The sequence below is a fragment of the Crocodylus siamensis genome, chromosome 6 (assembly GCF_052110815.1).
Source record: "Crocodylus siamensis isolate JL-2025a chromosome 6, ASM5211081v1, whole genome shotgun sequence".
NCBI classification, from domain to species: Eukaryota; Metazoa; Chordata; order Crocodylia; family Crocodylidae; genus Crocodylus; species Crocodylus siamensis.
The window spans coordinates 91767857-91787906 of record NC_143400.1 but is presented as its reverse complement, the minus strand read 5'-3'; the positions used below and the strand labels follow the sequence as shown (position 1 = coordinate 91787906).

General features: G+C 43.7%; 1 protein-coding gene across 1 annotated transcript in view; it reads left to right on the top strand.

Annotated features, from left to right (window-relative positions):
• The window catches only part of LOC149863156 (T-kininogen 2-like), a 29942-nt gene that overhangs the window by 8212 nt on the left and 1680 nt on the right, over nt 1-20050 (top strand). Inside the window, exons 3-9 of the mRNA XM_090054473.1 lie at nt 2440-2524; nt 5655-5827; nt 9743-9850; nt 11142-11223; nt 13541-13710; nt 17369-17476; nt 18457-18543. Of these exons, the coding sequence (XP_089910599.1) occupies nt 2440-2524; nt 5655-5827; nt 9743-9850; nt 11142-11223; nt 13541-13710; nt 17369-17476; nt 18457-18543 (813 nt within the window). The remainder of the gene's footprint in view (nt 1-2439; nt 2525-5654; nt 5828-9742; nt 9851-11141; nt 11224-13540; nt 13711-17368; nt 17477-18456; nt 18544-20050) is intronic.

Below are 20050 nucleotides of genomic sequence, written 5' to 3'. Positions count from 1 at the left end.
TCTGGAAATAGCAATGTAATCCACCAGTTACCAGTCTCCTGGGGAAAGTGTGCAGTTCTGCTTTGAAAAGCGACTGTGCCAATGGCATTGTGGGGTTGTGTTGAATAGGCTGGCAGAAAAGATGTGCTCCTGCAAGTAAAAAATAAAAAGATGAAGCCGGGTTCCCTCACACTTATTGCTACCTGCCAGCCCTACAAACCCAAGTTAGTGTGTGGGGCTAGGGACAGACGTTCAAACAGCCTGAGCCTGAATTGATTCAGTCTTTGCAGGTTAGTCTAACGTGGCTAGGCTAAATCAGTTTTGTAACCAGATAGGCATCCAAGAAATGCAGGCACATGGCTGCAGTGGCTCAGGCTAGAACTGGGGGGTGCTAGAGCAGCCCCCTCCTTTTCCTTCTACAGTGCTGAGCTGAGGGGGGCATGGCCAGACTCAGGCAGGATGCTCTGATTAGGGAGGATTCCCCACTTTCCTGAACGGCCCAGCAGGGGATGTTTATCAACCCTAAGTCTGTGATTATAACCCCATTAAGACAACAACAGAGAGACGTTACTAGTTATCTGTTAATTCTGCCTTTGTCCCGAGTGCCACAGCTCAGAGGTAATCAGCATGTGGGCTGCTAGCTAATGCTGACAGATATTTGTGAGGGACGGGGGAATGCCTGCTTAGCGGAGAGTGGGGAGGGGTGTGGGGAGCAGAAGCCAGGCAGACATCTGCAGAGACTACTGGAGCTGCAGCCAGGGAACAGAGGGGAGGGGCCAACCCTGTTGTGAAACAGAGATCCCCACCCAGTGCAGAGAGCATGCCAGAATGCTGGTGGTGTCTGGTTTATCTTAAACCAGCAAGGGGTCTGGGACAAACATTGCATCAACCGGTTTGACCTAAATCAGTTAAGTCTGATACTCCATTCAACCAGGTTTTCTCAAATTGGTTTATGTACACTGAACATCTGTTCTGTTTCAAGTTTAAACCCGTTTCTGATCACTTAAACCTGTTTATGTGTAATGTCAGTCCCTAGCCTGGAAGTCAAGTCATGAGCTTTCTCTTTACATGCCACTACTGATAGAAAAAAGATTCAGCAAACTGAGTTCTGCCCTCTGTGAAATCTGTACAACCTGTGTTGCCTTCATTGAGATTGCACAGATGGAAATGCTGGGCATTAAGTGAATGTTTCTGTTTGTGGCACCTGAAAAGGAATAGAAGCTACTCATTCTGTTAGTGGAGTTGCCTTTGGAGGGCTGAAAGGAGTCAAACATAATCTAACAGTGTTTTCATTGCCAAGCTCAATGGATGCCTTCGAGGGCCAGACCTGCTGAGTAAGGCCGTGCGAAATTTCTCCGGCCATTTAATCTCGACACTGTTTCGACTCATTTTGAGGTTGAAACAGAAAAATCAAAATGAAACAAAGGGCTTCGAAACAGCCTCAAAACAAAATGAAGCTAGTCAAAACATTTCTAAAGTCAAAACATTTCAGCCATAGCACTGGGGATGGGAAGTCAGTCCAGCTGGGCTGAGTTCACCTCCCCAGCACAACAATCATGCTGGGGAAACGAACTGAGTCCAGCTGGGCTGACTTCCCCTCCCCAGCGCAACCATCGGGCTGGGGATGGGAAATCAGCCCAGCTGGGCTGACTTCCCATCCCCGGCACTAGATCAGGAAGTACTTTTTAAAACTGAAAATTGGGGATATTTTTAAATCAGAGAAAACCAGGATCCCAGCTTATCAGAGCAAATTGATTCCTGTATACCAGTAAAAACCACCCCTGGGTAGAAAAGGAGCAGAAAATTCACAAGGAGGGTCTGGTGACACTACAAAGAATCTCAAGCTTCCCTCCAATGGAGACTTGCAGCCGTAGGATTCAGTACACCTCAGTACCTCTTTGATTCATATTTGGACCCTACTCCAAGAAGCTTGGGTCCCACCTGAATCACCGTGAAGTGCTGTGAGCCCAGCTGCCCCATGAGATCCAGGTTCTGTGCTAGCAGGGGGCAGCTTTAGCCCCTGTTTAAGTTTGCAAATGACACATCCTTTATTTATTGAAATGTGTTCCCTGCATGCATTCCAGGTGCATTAGCTTATTAAGAAAGAGAGTTTCAGTATAATAGTAGAGATTCCAATGACATTTGTTAATCATAGAACAAAAGATACCTTTCATACTACCTGCTTAGACCAGCTCCCACTTTCCTGTGATCAACCAATCCGCCCCTTCCACAGCAAAATCTTGGACTAATTTAGACAGTAAAATTGAAACTCCTTCATGAACAACCATGATTGCTCATGTCAGCCTGTATTGCTCTTATCCACTAAGCACTGGTTACACTTGCCAACTGTATTCTGTTTCAACAAAATACCTCAGGAATATTTCACAGCAGAATATGTGGTGCTAACTGGATTTCTGCATCAGGTAGATTAAAACCAAATGGTGTCATCTGTGTTTGCAGGAAACAGGAGACTGTACAGCTGAAGTTTACGTTGACAAGGCTCAGAAAATCAGTAATGTTTCACAGGAATGTAAAATCATCCCAGGTATGTTACAGTTCAGGGGGACTTTAGATAAGTAAAGAGTAAAACAAACCAAAAAAGAACAAGAGGTGACAAGAGAACCTATATTGAGATTTTTTGGTAATTTTAAAGAAAGGAGCATTGCATCATTCTATTCAGAACCTCTTAAATCATTTATCATGGGCCACCATACATTAAAAATTAAATTCCGCTCTTCCTTCTTATGCATGTATTTGCCGTGTCAATGGTACACCAGCAGATTATTAGTAAAAAAATTGGTTTTGTGTAAAGAAACCAAAAGCATCTGACCAACATACCTCTGAAACCCTTAGATCTCTACCAAATCAAAAAGGATTTTCACTGGACTAAAGGCACATCTATGACCTAGGGATTGGCTTCCCTGTTGTCAAATTTTAAGTTTATTCCACGAGTACTGAAATGACAAGAATTTTTGTTGCATGACAAAATTGTAGTTTTTCATTGTCTTCCAGTTCATAAAGGGCTGTGCTCATTTTACTGAAACTTGCCGCAAAAAGAGGCTTCACAGAGAGAAAAAAAATGAAAAAATGTATCCTCCAGCATAAATGTCTGACAATGGTGGAATCATCTAAAGATGGTGAAATCATCTGAAAAAGGCCTTTTCAAAGGGCTTTGATTAGTCCGCTTGATTGGCATTACACTGTCTGCTTATAATCTACACATCCGGATGGATATCCACAGAATGCCTCTGGAATACATGCCCTTATCGGAAGAAAGTTACCAGGCTTGAATGCATCAGAGCTGGGGTTCTTTAAGTATCCAGAGGGATGTTGACACTGCAGTCATGGCTGTAATTGCAGCTAATAAACTTTAGGGACTGCTAACAATGCAGCAGCAGCAGCACAGAGCTCAGAGTAGGCTACCCAGCCAAGTACATACATGTTTTGCAGCTTACCCTGAGCCCCATGGGACTGTGGCTATACTGCTAGCAATACCCATGCCAGCTAGTTTAAAACTAGCTTCAGTGTGTACAGTGATTGCAGGATAGACAATCTCCAGGTTTTACTGCCAACTAAATCCTATTTGATTTCAGATGCATTTGCAGGGCAATGGTGACATCTAGGTGCCAGTAAAGTTAATGAGAAGTATGTGTATTCCATAATGAGAGGTAGGTGTGTTCCACAGAGGAGTCAAGTGAGGTATGCATTTGAGTCGTCACTTGGAAAAATAAAAATATAAATTTGAATTCAATATCTTAGCCAGGCAGCATGAGAAGCAGAGCTCTTTTACCAACTTGAGGAAAAAATGTACAAGTTGGTTCACAGCTCATGAAAAGAATTAAAACCATAGCCTCTTTAGAACAGGATGCACTCCGTGTCTTGCTCTATCTGGTTTCTGACTGCTCACTGCAAACAGGAGTGTGGAGGCTTTTTTGTGATGAATACAACCGCTTTGCCATGCCACTAGTGGGCAAGAATCTGAAGGGTCAGATTCTGCTCTGCTACTCTTACATAAAGCATAAGTAACTATAACATGTGTGCTGGAGTTAATCCACATGGGCATTAAGAGCAGAATCTCATCCAAAGATTCCTGTGGAAAGAGGTCAATAGCAATGGGTTCAGCCTGGTGAATGATTTCACAGCTCAGTCTCTCATATGTGAGTACCATATTGTTCAGCCATTAATACAGGAACAGTTCTACCGTGTCCTTAAATTGTTCCACTTCTAGCCAGATTACATCAGGTGGGGATCAGGCCCACAAACACTACTTCAATTCCATAGAGATCTAATACTCACTTTGATTCTCAAGTTCACTGAATTATGAAATTAATTTATGCAGTGAACTATGAAATTAATGTATGAAAATCCAGCCCATCATTATCAGGCAGGAAAGAGGGGTAATACGATTAGTGGTAGGGAACACAGTCTAGAGCCTCCTCCATCTAGGTTGCTTAGTCAAAACCAGCCCAATTTGACAGTGCTTGAAAGTTGATTTTACTGAAAACTGATAAACGCTTGGCTGCCTATGTGAGTTAGAGGCAGTTCACACAATCTGTCTGCTGAGCACCTGAATGTAAACCTATACAGGAGCTCTGCATCATGGTGGCCCACCAGAAAAGCTGCCAGTTGAAATGTTAATGCCTGGTGGAGTGTATAAGATCTCCATAGATTATCCTGTAAAACCAGACCTCAGGGAAATTTCACTTTATTGCAATTCTAGCTGTGGTACCCAGTGGCTTTTGCCATTCTCTTATCCACTGCTGATAAATGACATCGTTTCTCACACATCTTCAGAGCTATGTGTTATATTTTCTTTTAAAATAGAGAAGAGCCTAAAACTAAATCTTAGATTCCTAGACTCCAGAAATGTATGTGACTCCAGATTTGGATCGCAAAGTTGCTGTACTGAACCATAAATTTGGGTTTTAGCAAATACAACGAATTTAGATCTAGGCTGTAAGCACTTGTAGTCTGGATCTGTATTTTGCTGTCCATTTGAAAGGAGTGAAGATTCTCACTCCTTAAATCAAAGGAAATTTTGATAACCATCTTCAGCTATAAAAGGGTTGGTATAAATGGCAGGGGGTGAAACCTACTTTTTTATCCTCTTTTGGGCAGGACAAGTAATAATGGGCAAGATGGGAGATTTAGGTTGTACAGTTGGAAGAACTTTCTAACTGTGAGGATAATTAAATACTGAAATAAATAACCTACAGAGATTGTGGAATCTCCACCCTCGGAAGCTGTTAAAGGCAGTTTAGACAGATACTTGACTGGGATAGTTTAGACACAGGCCTGGAGCAAAGCATTGGACTAGGTGGTCTCTTGTGGGCCCTTCCAGTTCTCTCTGGTTCTAAGAGCTCACTTGTGCCTAGTAAGTGCAAGGGGGTTTGGTGCTATCTTTTATTGGGTCAACTGGGAGAGATATTAGACATGCTTTCAGGACAAAGTGCCATTTTCCAGGTCAAGGCTTTAGAAAGAGCACTTTGTGCCCAAAAGCTTGTCTAACATCTTTCCAACTGTGCAGTTGATCCAACAAAATATATAACCAAAGAACCCTTACTCCTGACATGTATTATTCACTATCATGGATACAATCCTTCAGAACTACCCCAGTAAGTGAAGCTGTTTCATTGAGCAAAACCCATGATTTTTTTGGTTGATTTGTTTTCCAGCTGCAGGAAGAGTGCCTCTTTCTCATGCTCCATGTCTTGGCTGCTACCATCCCATACCAGGCAACAGCTTAGATCTGCTACCCATTCTGAGATATGCCATTCGAATCTTCAATAAAGAAAGTCAGAAAGCCTTCCTGTATGAAGTTGGTGAAATAATAACAGCCAAGAGACAGGTTTGTATACTGGAATTTTCTTTCATTTTAGGGCATGTAGTACTTTGGCGCCGCCTATGCACTTCTTTTTTATTACATTTTTATGTTATACTTCACAGTCCTAAGATGTGTGCTATAAAAATTATACTGTATTGTTGTAATTATAAGTCAACCCTGCATATAAGCCAAATCCATGTTTTCAGGTTCAATTTGAGGGGGAAAAATTCTCTTGAATATTGGCTGATGCTTGTGCAAAGGTCAACCAAAAATCAGATCTTATAGTGCAATTATAACCTTATTGTCAGCACCCTCGTTATAGGTTTATCTGAATACCTGATTTTCAGAGCTTCTATGTTCTCTGGACTGTTAGTAAGTATGGTGTGTTTGAACAGTGTTCAATATTAGTTCAGCTGTTCTTGTTGCCAGTGCATACTGTCAGCAATTGATATGTTTTGTGGCAGTAAGAGGCTACCTTTTTTGCCACACATTAGCCCCGCACCCTCCCCAAGTGCTACTCCAATCCCTTTCACCTACACAATCTGCTGATCTGCTTTCTGATTCCTTCCCTGTGCTTCCTGCCCCATCTGCTGCTCTATCTGCCACTGTGCTGCTTGTCACCTCCCTCATCTGCCACGTGCCACACACAGAGACAGCCTGTGCCACTTGTTGCATGTACGCTGCAGGTTTACCAGCCCTGTTTTAAGGTCTAGACAAAGTTAAAGCAGAAAAGTGGGAAAAAAGCCACACAGAACTTGTCTGTTAGACCTGAATTCTGTATTTTGTGGGAATTCTGGGTAGACTGGAAGTGCAGGCTCCAATCTCAAATCAATCTGAAAGAGTTACTTATCTAAGTTTAAGTATTACATGCCTGAAACAAGTGTGTATCCCTTTTCTTTGTATATCTGTATGCTTTTGTCTTTGTGCCTTCTAGTCATGTGCTAGCTTCATCTCCGCATCTGGAATCAAATCAGGTGTATTAAGAAAAATCCATTCCCTCCGCTTTTATTAACTCCACTGGTCCTCTGAGTGGAGACACACACAACACTTAAACCTTGTAGGAAAACTGTTCCAGGAGCTGTAATGGAGCCCCTGGAAAGGAAACTGCCACATCACCTCTGAGCCCTGGAGGGTCTTCACATCAGGCCTGTACAGACCATCCAGAGGACTCCACCAGGATGAACCAAAGAAGGAATACATGATATGCTTGTTTTAATCCTAATCCAGAGCCCTCTGAAGGCAGCAGGATTGTGCCCATGGACTTCATTAGACTTTGGATCAGGTTTGTGTTACAGAGAGGCTGTAGATACTACTCTGTTCCATGGGTTGGGAACATGGGTAGCCACTGAGTAATGCTGCAGTCTTGCTTCCTGGCACTAGTTTAGGCATGGATTTTCAAATCAGCCTTTCCATTCCCAGATCTAGCCTGCAGAAAGTCAGATGTGCAGGATGTATGTAAATTAGGCCACACTACCCACTGTGTTCCAGGCCACGTGCACATGGTGCCCCCTTTATCTTGCTCCTGGCAGCCCCAAGCTGCCCCTTGCAGGCTGGAATACTGCCCGCCTGGGAGGGGAAACCCACTGTTTCCCACAGGAACCCGGGTGCCCCTAATTGGCCAGGTCCACCCAGCCTCTTCCCAGTGTGGTGGGGCTGGGTCAGGGCTGGGCTTGGCTGGGCCGAGGAGTTGTGGGGGCTATAGCCACCTCAAAATTCATCTTAGCCCCCTGTAGCCACCCTGCCAGCACCACCACTGCTTCTGCCCACCCACCCCATGCAGCTGACCCTGCCCCACTCCAAGCCGAGCTCCCCCACCAGGAAGAGGCTGAAACTGCCTCTGCTGGGAGTGCTGGACCTTTGCGGGCTCACCTGTGTGTGGCAGGTGGGCGGGTGGTGAGGGCGCTGGAAGGAGTGGCTATGGGGAAGTTAAGGTGAACTTTAGGGTGGCTATAGCTCCCCCTATGCCATCTGTGCCTGCAAGGCATGGAGGCCCACCCCCCCTTGGCAGCAGCAGCACTAGATGGGGAAAGGCCCCCTCCCCCCTGCTGGAGTCCAAGGCTCCAATAAATCTTAATCTGCCACTGAATAGAGATGTATTTACTCTCTAACAATACAAGAGCTAGGGGTCATAAAATGAAACTAGGAGATAGTAAGCTTAAAACTAACAAAAGGAAGTTCTTTTTCACACAGTGGGAGTATCTACATGTGCAATTAACATGACAAAATGAACTCTGGCAATTTGCTTCAGCTGCTCCCAGGCACAGTGTCTACACATGTACCCAGGGCAGCAGCCCTTTCAGCCTGGGCACTGCATCCAATTCTGGGCGCTACACTTCAGGAAGGACGTGGAGAAGCTTAAGAGAATCCAGAGAAGAGCCACACATTATTAGAGGCCTAAAGAGCAAGCCATACGAAGAAAGGCTGACAGATATGGTACTCTCCAGCCTAGAAAAGAGAAGACTTTGGGGAGATTTGGTGGCAGCTTACAAATATATCGGGGGTGAGCATCAAAGGCTAGATGAACAACTATTCACCAAAGACCCCAGGGGAAAACCAGGAGAAATGGTCATAAAATTCTAGAAGAAGGTTTCAGACTGGATACAAGGAAAAACTTCTTCATGATTCGTGTGCCCAGACTCTGGAATGGACTCCCAGCGGTGTGATGCAGGCATCTACCATGGAGATCTTTGAAAGGGGACTGGATGCACACCTTGCTGGGGTTATTTGACCCCAGAAATCTTTCCTGCCCAGAGCAGAGGGGATGGACCCAATGATGTCACACAGTCCCTTCCAGCCCTAAACTTACGTGAATCTGGGGTGGAGCAGCCCAGCCTGGCAGGATGAACAGGGGGTCAGATCCAGGTGGCAGTGGCGGACAGCAGAAGGGCTGGCTAGGGCAGGAGGGTGCTAAAGTGTGGGGCTAGGCAGCAGGCAGCTCCCACATTTTAGCACCCTTGTGCCCTACCCAGCCCCTGTCACCATCTACACATGCATTTCAGTGCACGTAATTACTCCATTGTACAATAGTGCTGTCAGGGACAGTACTGGAGTTAATTAATTTACAATGCCATTATACTGCACACATGTAGATGGTGATGCTTTACTGCAAAGCTAATTAGTCCATAGTAAAGCGCATATGTAGATGCACCCAGTGTGTAATTGAAGTATGGACCTCATTGCCACCACATGCTGTGGAAGCTGACAGTTTAGCTGGATTCAAAATGGGATTGGACAGATTCTTGGAGGAAAGGGCATTAGTAGCTATTGATCACAAGAGTTAGGAATACAGCCTCTGAATCAGAACTTCCTGGACCTTCTACACTGGAGGCTAAAAGTGAGAGGAACAGTAGGAAAAACCCCAGACATACCCAATTCACTCTCCTTTTCAGCATCCACTCTGCCACTGTAACACAGGGTAATAGGCAAGATGGATCTATGGTCTGACCCAGTAAATGGCAATTCTTATGACTACCCCTACCTTGAAATGCTGTACACAGGGACTGACACACTGAGTCAAAGCAGTAGACGACTTTGTCCACCCTGATGCACTATCATTGCATCTGTACAAAGGATTGGACTAGATGACCCTTAAATTCCTTCCAACCCCATGGTTCTAGTTAGTGCAAGCCACAAGCCAGGAACAGATGTTTTGGAGGAAATACAAGAAACCTCATGCTATGGGACTAGAGGTTTGGAATGTGAACGTGGATATGGACACAAATTTCACAGCTGGCCCCTGAGACTATTCTGCAAACAAGGATAATATTTTCCTGCTGTACTGAGGTGTGATGTGGCTTACAACCTTCAGCATGATTGAAAGCCTTGGAAGGAAGGTCCTACAAAAATGTTGTTATCTTGCTGTCCATTCGGTGACTTTAAAAGTTTTATTTCTCGAGACTTACTGAATCATTTGAGATGTCTCCTGAATATCTGTTCCAGGTGGTAGCTGGATGGAACTATGCAGTTGAATATATGGTCAAAGAGACAAATTGCTCCAAGGAAGAATTTCAGGATTTAAGTCCAAAGTGCAAGCCCATTTTTGGAGGCGTAAGTAATCTTTACGTATAGCTGAATGAACATGTTGGGAAATAATAATGATGACAAAGATTCTAATTCAGCAAAACAGTTAAATGCTTGCTCAGCTTTAGGTAACTGGAACTTCAGCATAGGCTTAAAGTTAAACACGTGCTTATGGTGTTGGCGCTGGATTTATGACCCATCTAGCCATCATATGGATGGTACTGATAGGAAGGGGCACATTTAAGTGGTTTGCTGAATCAGGGCTCTTGAAATGTCTTTAGATTCACCTAGGCAACCAGAAAAGTCTCATCAAAACAATAAAGCTTTATTCAAGGAGATCCTGGCCAAGAACTCTGCATGGGAAAGCAGTAAGGTAGTCATTAAAATGGCAAACTCTAAGTAGCCTGAGGCAGATAGTTCCTAAGGAAAGTAAGTAGCCAAATTCCCATTTTTTTGCACTGCAGTCTAAGCAGGAAAGCCCTGAAGGAAATAATAAATAAATACACATATTTCTCCTATGTAGCACTGAGTTACCAGCTGGCTTGCACACAGGCATATCTGTACTGACTAATGCAAGCATTCCTGAGCAAAAATGACCTCTCCATCCCTACCATTTCTAAAATCATATTGTGGACAGTAATGAGCAGGCTACCAAAAGCTACTTACATGTACGCAAAATCTATGCGTAGCGGATAAATGTCACTGCAGAATGGCTCTGATTGCTGTTCACAAATTCCTCATGGGATGTTGCTACCCCCTTCAGAAGTGCTGTCTGAAAGGAGAAGGGATGAGACCACACTGTTCTGAATTGACGAGGGAGTGACTGCTGGACTATCTGAGAGACTTGCTAGTTAACCTGAAGCTCATCACTTAATCTGCTTGAGCCTCCATTTCCTACTCTGTCAAATGATTCATGAATTCAGCCAAACTACCACAACTGTAAGACTGATCACATGGCTTGTATAACAACCCCTTAGCTCCTTGGCTGTTAAACAACCTTATGAGCTGACCATGTATGGCCCTTGGTAAGGATCAGAAGGTCTTGTCAACATATCTGCAGGGCATCTTATTTTTCCTGATCAGAAACTGCTGGGCTTGAACCCTGTCTTTATGCCCACCAATACAGCTCAAGAGAAAATGTGGTGAGAACAATGTAGTAACACTATTGTGATGAGAGCCATGATCACCCCTTCAATCACTCTCTTTCTGCATGGCCCAGGGTTTAGGGGTTTTTTCTTCTTATGACGAGGAGCCGTGGGACATTTACATATGAGTTTAGGATTCTTAAAAGCTGTTTTTTGTTTGTTTTTTAACTCAGCATGTAGGTCACTGTGTAGCCAAGGCTTTTGTGGATCTCAGCAACACACTTGTTGATGTTACACAGCAATGCAAGTCTCCAGGTATGTGAAAATTACCATAATCTGGAAAGTGTTGAAACTCCAGCTGATATGTTACAATTACAATTTACTGTGTAATCAAAATGTAACGGGATTGAGAAAATAATGAGAGGAGAAATGCTGCTGGGAAAGAAAAGAAATATCAGAAGTCTTTTCCCTTCTCACCAGGAAATATTAATGCACAATCTTCTCATTTCCTACAAGTATGTAGGAACGGCAGGGAAAGTTATTACCTCTGATCTGTCCACCATCTCTGTTTACTATGGCTTGTTGGGCTGGCCACTGGGCTCCATACAGGGATTGTGGCGGGCCAGTAGGGGGCGCTCCTGCGTTGAGCTGCTCACCTCCCTGTGCCCGACCACCTTCCAGGCTCCGAATGCCTCCCTAGGAGCGCCTTATGCTCAGCCGACCCCTCTCCCAGAGCACACTTGCTAGTCTGGGGGTAATGTCACCGCCACCACCCCGAGAAGGGACTGTCTTGGCCCTGTGTCCTCAGGGAAACACAGGTCTAATAGTCCAATGGGTACTCAACCCAGTACAGGCACTTAGGGCACTTCCCCAAGTCAGGGGGCGAAAAGTAAAGTCTCCCTTAGTCTGCAGACCTAAGGGGTCTCTTAGGCATAATTTAGACCCACCCCTCAATAAGTCTCCCACACCAGTCAAAAAGGAGAACTTTATTGATTACAAGGGGTAGGGTAAACTAGGGTACAGGATTGAGCAATATCTTAGAAATCCTAAAGAGCAAACAGTGTGGCTGAGGTAGCCTTTTGATTACGCATCTGGGTTACTGCCAGCTAAATATCTAATCAGATTGAGTAGCTTACTCACAAGCATCTTCCAAAGGCAGGTGAAGTTTCCCTTTGGAGGCAGGCAGTTCCTTGCTCATGAGTTTTGGGGTGAGAGAGAGCTAGTTTCAGATGGTGAGGCTTCTCTGTGTCCCCCGCATGGCTGCTGCTTCACCTCATGGCCCAAGAGAGGCCACCTCCTCCCCCGTCCTAACTTATATAGCCCCCGTGACCTCATTCACCTGGTCCAGTGGAGGTCAGACCCAGTTGGCTGTCAGCCAACCAATTTGAAATACATCATCTGTCACTGGGCAGATTCCAGCTCACCAGGTACAAACCCCTCACCCAGGTAACTGATGCCAGTCACGTAGGCAGAGGGAGCAGGTTTCCCCCCTCTCTCAGGAATGCAGCCAGCTCAGGTTACCTAAAGAGACAGGCTGAGGTGTGAATCCTCTGTGCTGGCCCATCTTGATCACATTGTCGCAGGGCAGAGATTTTGGGGAGAAACCAAAGTGGCTTTCTGCCACAGCAATCACCTGGATAATCTCAGAGTCAAACCCACTATAAAGGTTTGCAGGGCAATCTCGACAGCACATTTTTTTACTTAAACTTTATTTACAGGTAGAATAAACTTGCTTACTCCTTTATACCATCACAGTCAGAAGAGGGCCTTTTAACAGACATTAATGTCACACCATTCATTTTCACTATGCAATTTTTCAGATATGCTTCCAGAAAATCTAGATTTTCCCAGGAGCTCCAGTCCACGCTCTCACATGACAGAGAAGTCCACCATGTAGGGCCTTCACAAAGATACAGATGTGTCCAAAAAAGATAGTACAACATGGTCACAACTAGGTTTTGTACGTATATCCCCTTAAACTACACAGCCACGGCCATCCTAGCTGGTGTCTTCCCAGAGCCTGTCCACAGATGTCTAGTGCTGTCACCATTTGTATTTCATGTCCTCAGATTTATTCTTAAATTTGATTCCTTGGAAACCTTTTCAGGGGTATAATTTCCCACCTCAACCTGATTCTGAAATAGCTACTTTCCTCTGCAGTCACGGAGTACAATGTGAACATACCCCTAGCTGTGTTTTACTCCAAAGAATACTACTGATAGTCTGAAAAATACAGTTGTTCATGCCTTATAATGTGCACTCAGAGACCTCAAGGCTTGAAGTTGTCTCAAATCCTCTAATCCAGACCCTTATCCAGTTGCAGATGAGTCTGTATCTGCCTTCTCCACTGGCCTCACTTTATGTATATCTCTCTCACTTTTAGGAGAAGCAGATTATTGATCAAAAGCCCAACGTAGCCTTAAATGCTGAATACACCTCTCTCTCAAATACATCAAGGATATAGCAACACATACACCTCCCATATTAAGCTCAAAATATTTAGGTTCAGTCTGTCAAGGTCAAACACATTCTGCTCAGACACCGTGGGTTTCCAAATAGATGGTTCTCCAGGCCTAATACACACTGAATCTTTTCCTCTTTAGATTTATATGTAACCCAATGTTTCTTTCAGTTGAGGAAACTGTACCTCCTCCACAGATCTGTCCTGGCTGTCCAAAGCGCATCCCAAATGACAGTCCAGAACTGAAGGAAATACTCAAGGCTTCCATGGAGAAGTACAATTCAGAGAGCGATGATGATTTCTACTATAAAGTTGAACATGTACTCCACACCACAGTCCAGGTTGGAATTTGACCTTCCTTCTTAATTCAGTTTTATTTAACATCATCCCTCCTTATGTTGTAGAGATGGTCCTAGGATGTGGTATATCTACAAGTCAGAGCTGAATCAAGGCTCAGTTTTGGAATCCTAGTAGTTGCTACACTTGTCCTACTGTTTGAACCACTATCACCTGTACTTGCAAAATTGCAACCATCTTAGGTTGTATCCAAAAAGAAGTTAAAAAAAAAAAAGACATTCCTTAAATACCGTTTCAATATGACCTGGACCCAGAATCCTAAGGATAGGTACAGATTCAAGGATCTGATATGTCCTTCTTTAGCAAACCTTTTTCAACATTACATGGTTGTCCATGATGGAAAGTAGGTAAGATTATTCAGTGCATCCTTCAGGCTCAGCATTCTATCCTGTTATATTCTCCAACGCCTTGTCTGAAAATGGTTTTAGCGAGCTCAAAAGTGGATTTTCTCCTGATTTCTTTGATAATCTGATTACTTGCATCCAAATTCTGCACTTAATAGCACACCTTAGTAACTTCACAGAAATGGAATAGAATTACTGTAGATTCACACCACTGTAAATCTCAGAACAGAATTTCAATCATTCTGCTGTATCCAAATATGATCCTTATCTTTAACTTGTCTATATATGAGAATGCATAGTTGCGGCACTGTATAAACAAACCATTCCTATCTCAGACTCCAACAGGTCTCACTGTCAGGAAATACTAAATAGTCATTATATATTTTCCTTTGCTAAATGCCTTATAGAGGAATACAAACCTCTGTTAACCCCTCTAATAGATTCCTTTCCTTCAGTGGTGTTTTAACAAATACTTCAATTTTCAAATACTTATCATTACTGAAGTTATCATTTCAGTACTGGGAGCTGTGATCTTAATACTCACTGCTGAAGCTTTCAGTTGACAAACACTTCCTGTTTGCAGCAAGATGCACTGATTAAAACCTTGAGTGATGAGACTCATTTTCAAGGTAAAAATACCCACCTAATTGGGAAAAAAGACAAAACAAATTAATTTAGACACTACATAGAATTAAAACAAATAAAATCTCCATCTTTTCCACTTATCCAAATTCTACCAGCTTGTGACAGTTGTGCCTCCCTGGGGCCGTCTATTCATGGTCTCGCAACACTGATCAAGGGTCAACCGCCCGCCTTCTTGCCTGCCATGCCTTGTTGTTATTTGCTTGATTGGAAGATCTTAATCAAACGGGAGGCTGCCTATTTTCTGTCTCAGTGCCTGAGGCACTATCTGCAGCTCCTTTCCTCCCCTTATAACACAGCCCAAGCCTCGCAGATATATCTGGTGTTGTTCAGGTCTGTCCTACTCTCTGTGCTGCATGGACATTCTCTGGCTTATCCCTCAACCTGCACCCTCACCGGCGCCCTCTAGCTCATCTCACAGCCCGTGCCCCTACCAGCGCCATCTAGCCTGTCCCACACTGCCCATTTCAGGACTTCTCGCCTGTGCCAACTCCGGGGCTCCTCCCTGCCCCCCCCCTTGGCTCCAGGGCTCCTCCCTGCCCCCTAACTCCGGGGCTCCTCCCTGCCCCCTAGCTCCAGGGCTGGGGCCCACGCACCCCAAACAATGCTGTGCCCTCTCCAGTGCCAGGAACCTCCACGCTACTGTGGAGTCCCTATGAGGCCTCCTCCAACCCCTAATAGCCTCACCCGGTCCTCCGGTCAAAACAATAAACACAAGAACACAAAGCCCCTGGGCTAAAACATAAAAGCTAGACCATTCTGGTCAAAAATAAGAATCCATCCCTACCAGAGAGAGAGCGTGCATCAACCCCCAGCAGGAACCAGGGGATCTACAAGGTCCCTTCTGACCCTACTTCTATGATTCTATGTTCCCACTATCAGAGTTCTCCCCTTTGTGCTGGCTGAGTTCCTCCTCCCTTGGCCGCTGGAGGAAAACTACCCTTCTGGCCTTCTGCCTGGGCTTAAGAAGGGCTAAGCTCCGCCCCTTCCTGTCTCTAGGTTTCCCTGGTTGCTAGGGCAACCAGCACCTGCTCAGTCCTGGTGACTGGCAGCTGAGCTTCCCCCTTCCCGCCACTGGAGGTCTCTCCTGGGCCGTTTCTGCTCTCAGTTGCAGGGCACCTGAGAGCTCTGTAACACAGCTACAACATCCTGCTTATTTGCCTTTCTGCAACATGCCTTCTTTTATATTGCCCCATGCCTGTAAGCCACCATTCCTGGGCTGCCCTCTGTATCTTCCTACTGACATCCCTCCTCATTGGTGTGGTCCAACTGTCACTAAATTCACAGAAGGGTTTTCATTGACTTTGGTGGGTGTTGGATTAATATCCAGAGCCCACTTCTTCTGTGAAGCCCACAACAAAGCTAGCCAGCTAACAGAGGTGGGTAAACAGCAGCAGCACTGTATAAATACAGTGAAAAATACACTACCAACCCCAAAGAGTTTATGGTCTAAATACAAGGCAAGGGACACCAGAGAGCAATTAGGGAAGCATGAAGAAACAATGACACAATTGCAGGTAGCATGATCACCAGTTAACTATTACCAAGATTTCTGTAGGCAGTACAGAAAAGGGATTTAAAGGAGGAGGAGAAGGTAGCTTTCCAAATGTGTATCAGGAGCTCTTCACAGTCGTGAGGAGCAGCAGGGAGGAAGTGTTTTTGTCCACCCTACATAGCAAATCAAGTTATCTTGCTGCTCTTCCCCGTGCTTCTTTCTTCTGTCCTGTTCCTACTGTCTGCATAGTCCCTTTTCAAGCTATGACTACAATTATATAAACGCTTTCAAGAAAAGTATCACGGTTGACAACCTGAAACTAGAGAAATGAAAAGAAGAACCCCATTGCCTTCACTAAAGCCAGAATTTCACCCTGCCTCTTGTTTTCTCTACATCATTACTTACTACCCATTTTACTGCCATAAGAAATACTAGGCACATCTACACATTCCCCTGACTGCACTTGGTATAGGGCAGTCTGGGGGGTGCAAGCTCATTTTTGACACTACTGTGCAGTAGCAATGAGCTACTATGCAGTAGGTTGTTGCTACTGCACAGTAGTGGTGGCATCACAGTTAGTGCCTGCCAACGCTACATCACCATAACGACGAGCTATGTCAACGTAGTTCATCACTACGGCAATGTAGTCTTGTGTAGATGAGCCCGCTGTGTAATACTCTAACAGCAACATGTACCAGGTGCATTGCTTCATCATTACAGTTTAGCTCTTTAATGTCTTTGGCAAGCAGTTCTACTGATGCTATATTTGTTTTCCACTGACAGATTAAAAATGACTCTTCATTTTATCCAAATCAAGGTCTCTTTACATCATATTTGGATCTCCCCTGAGATGTCTCTAATGATTTTCTTTGTTATTAGTGAAATTACTGCAGGCACTGAGGAAAACACAAGACTTGTGGGCCTTATGTCATTTTGTCCTTTATGTTCTTTCTCTTCCAGTTGCAATACTATAATAATATTAGCAGGTAGAACAGCGTACAAAAACGAGTCAATCAGAAATGTATGTAGAATACAACATTTTTAATGCTCACAACCCTGCAGGTCAGTTGCTTCTATTTAGAGCACTGGTTTTTTGGTTTGGTGAATCCCTTACCAAAAAAGGCATATTTATTGAAGAAAAACTTCTGACTGATTTTTCAGGTGGTTGCTGGAAAAAATTATGAGATAGAATTTCTCATTGGGAAGACAAACTGCTCCAAGTCAGAAGCGGAGAAACTAAATGAAGACTGTGAAATTGTAATTCCTAAGGTAAGTAATTAGGATGCTATGGGCTACCACATCCAACACCTGTTTCCTAATTCACCAAACAGAATAACACCAGAGGATGTATATGATAAACTCATGTAAAGCAACATAATTGTGTTTCTAGGTTCAGTTGCCTCTTTGGCTAGCCAACCAACTCACTAAATATCAGCCAATCCTCATGCCACAGTCTCTGTACATGTTGCAAAGTTGATGGGACATTTTGGGGCCGTTTCCCCAGTTGTGAATCCAACTGGAAGGTGGGAAGGAGCAGAGAGGGTGTGGGAGGGCCCAGATATGAGAGTATTGTGTTCCTGAGGGTATGATTCCAATAGATTGGACACAAAGGAGAGCATGGCTGGGTGGAAAGAAAGGCTGGTGATGTTGGAGTGAATGCATATGATCCTGAGAGGATTTGCTGGAAGGAGGCACTGATGAAAATGGTGCTGGAGGCAGGAGGGGCTGGTGGGCAGGGAAATTTTATTTCCTTTCTCTTTCCTTCCAAGCTGCATAGTGCTCATTTCTCCAACTGAAAAATGCTGCTGCAAGGAGCTGCAAAGCCAGCTCCACAATATCAATGGACACATTTAAAACTTTTGGCCTTAATCCCTGTCTACCTCAATTTTCCCATTTTACGTAAAGATAACATCACCAATACTTTCTTACCTCTCAGAGCTGTTGAGAGGATTAACTACATAATATTGTATAGAACTGGAAATTAAAAGTGCTAAGAATAATTGTCATAAGTTAAACTGTAACATCCATGCAAGCTTCCTAAAGCTAAGTAAAACTAAATTGGGGATGATTTCCAGGAGAGGAACCTCCATAGTTACAACAACTACATTTATAGATATACATATACAATCTCTAATCATTATGTTTAAAAGTATCATTAAAAAGCTGTATCATTACATACACAAAATTCTGTTTCTTTGTGATACTTTGTTGTTTTAAAACCTCATGTTCCATTTTTGGTTTGCTCACAGATAACTTTACAATGCATAGCAAATATATATGTGGTGCCATGGAAGCAGGAAATCATCCCTCAGGTTAACTGCAGTGAAGTGATCCCGGTATGAATCCTAAATAAAGTAATTCTTTCATTTCAGCCTACTTGCAGCAGAGTAAGTAGCGGGGGAGTGGGGGGCTCATCTACATGAGATGCCACATCACAGTAGCAACGGGTACTACTTGACTGCCCAGTGACAAATGCTCAGTGGGGCACACGTATAAACACGCCCTGTGCTGTGGAAAAATATTTGCCCTCCTCTATCCATCCAGTTCTCAGATTAGGTCTGATTTGTTCTAAAGCGATAAGAGGGAAATGCTACGTGTTGTCATATTAGTAATGTCATTAACCTTCCTCGCCCTGTGACCCTGGTGGCTTTGTGACACATAGGCTGAACTAAAGCCATGTATGATATCCTGGGCTACATGAGAAAGAGCAGAAAAAGCAGCAGAATATGTAGACACTGTTTTACTGATATGATGCCTGGTCCTTAGCTTTTACTGTCAAGCTCAAATTCGTGAGGTGCTAAGGATTGTCAACCCCCACTGGACTTCTTTACTGATTATGTTTGACAATGGGAGACAACATTATACTCCACAAGTTCAAAAATTTCCAAAATGTCTCTAATTTGTGCTTATTAGCAGGGAAGCAGACAGCTTGTTTGTCTGAAGAAGCAGTTTCCAGATTCCCCCATCCAACCATTACCAGCCCCTGTATCTGGGTTCAGAGAAGGATATCAAATCATTTTGATTTTTTTTTTTATAATTGTGAGGCCAGGATGTTTACTGGTACCCAATCCAAAACAGAAAATCTAACAGACCTGCTTAATGAATGGATCCGTTTTCAACACTTTCACTGGGCTTAGTAACTTCATAACGTCCAGGTCACATGTATTGGGTGAAAATGACCACTTGGATCATGTTTATGCTACAGACTATATTGCACCTGCCATTAGAAGTCAAACATGTTTTCACCCTAGGTTTCCTCGAACAGTGGCTAAATAAGGCTCAGGTGTTCTAATGAGCAGGAACCAAACCATGTTAGACATTTGATGTAGGAAGAGCAATCGGTCTCTGTTGATTAGATGAGAAGGCATTCTTATAAAGGGCATTCTGTATTGCTATATGAAGCAAGGCTCTGTGTTGATCATCTATTACTAAACACAAGGGTTTTTTGTGTAGACATTAACCAATGCTTATTATTTCCCACTGGTTCAAAACATATATATTTCCAATCTGGCAACTCAAAATTCATCAAGTAGTGCTTCACAAAAAAAAATAAGTCAGGTTTTTGTTTCATGCCTCTATTGAAACTAGCCTTGGACATAAATTAGCACATTGTTTTTTCTTTTTGATATGGTATCTTATGACTATGCCAAGAGCACTTTAGTTCCAAAATTGTTCACAAATGAGAACTAATATACACACTTACAAAAAGCATTGGCTCTCATCTGTACTGAACTTTTCCATGCTAAAAGCAGCTAAATGTCAGTGATAGATGGTTTGATTCCTTTACATATAATCTCCCAAAATTTTTGGAATATTGCTGGAAGAATATTCTATATAGTTATA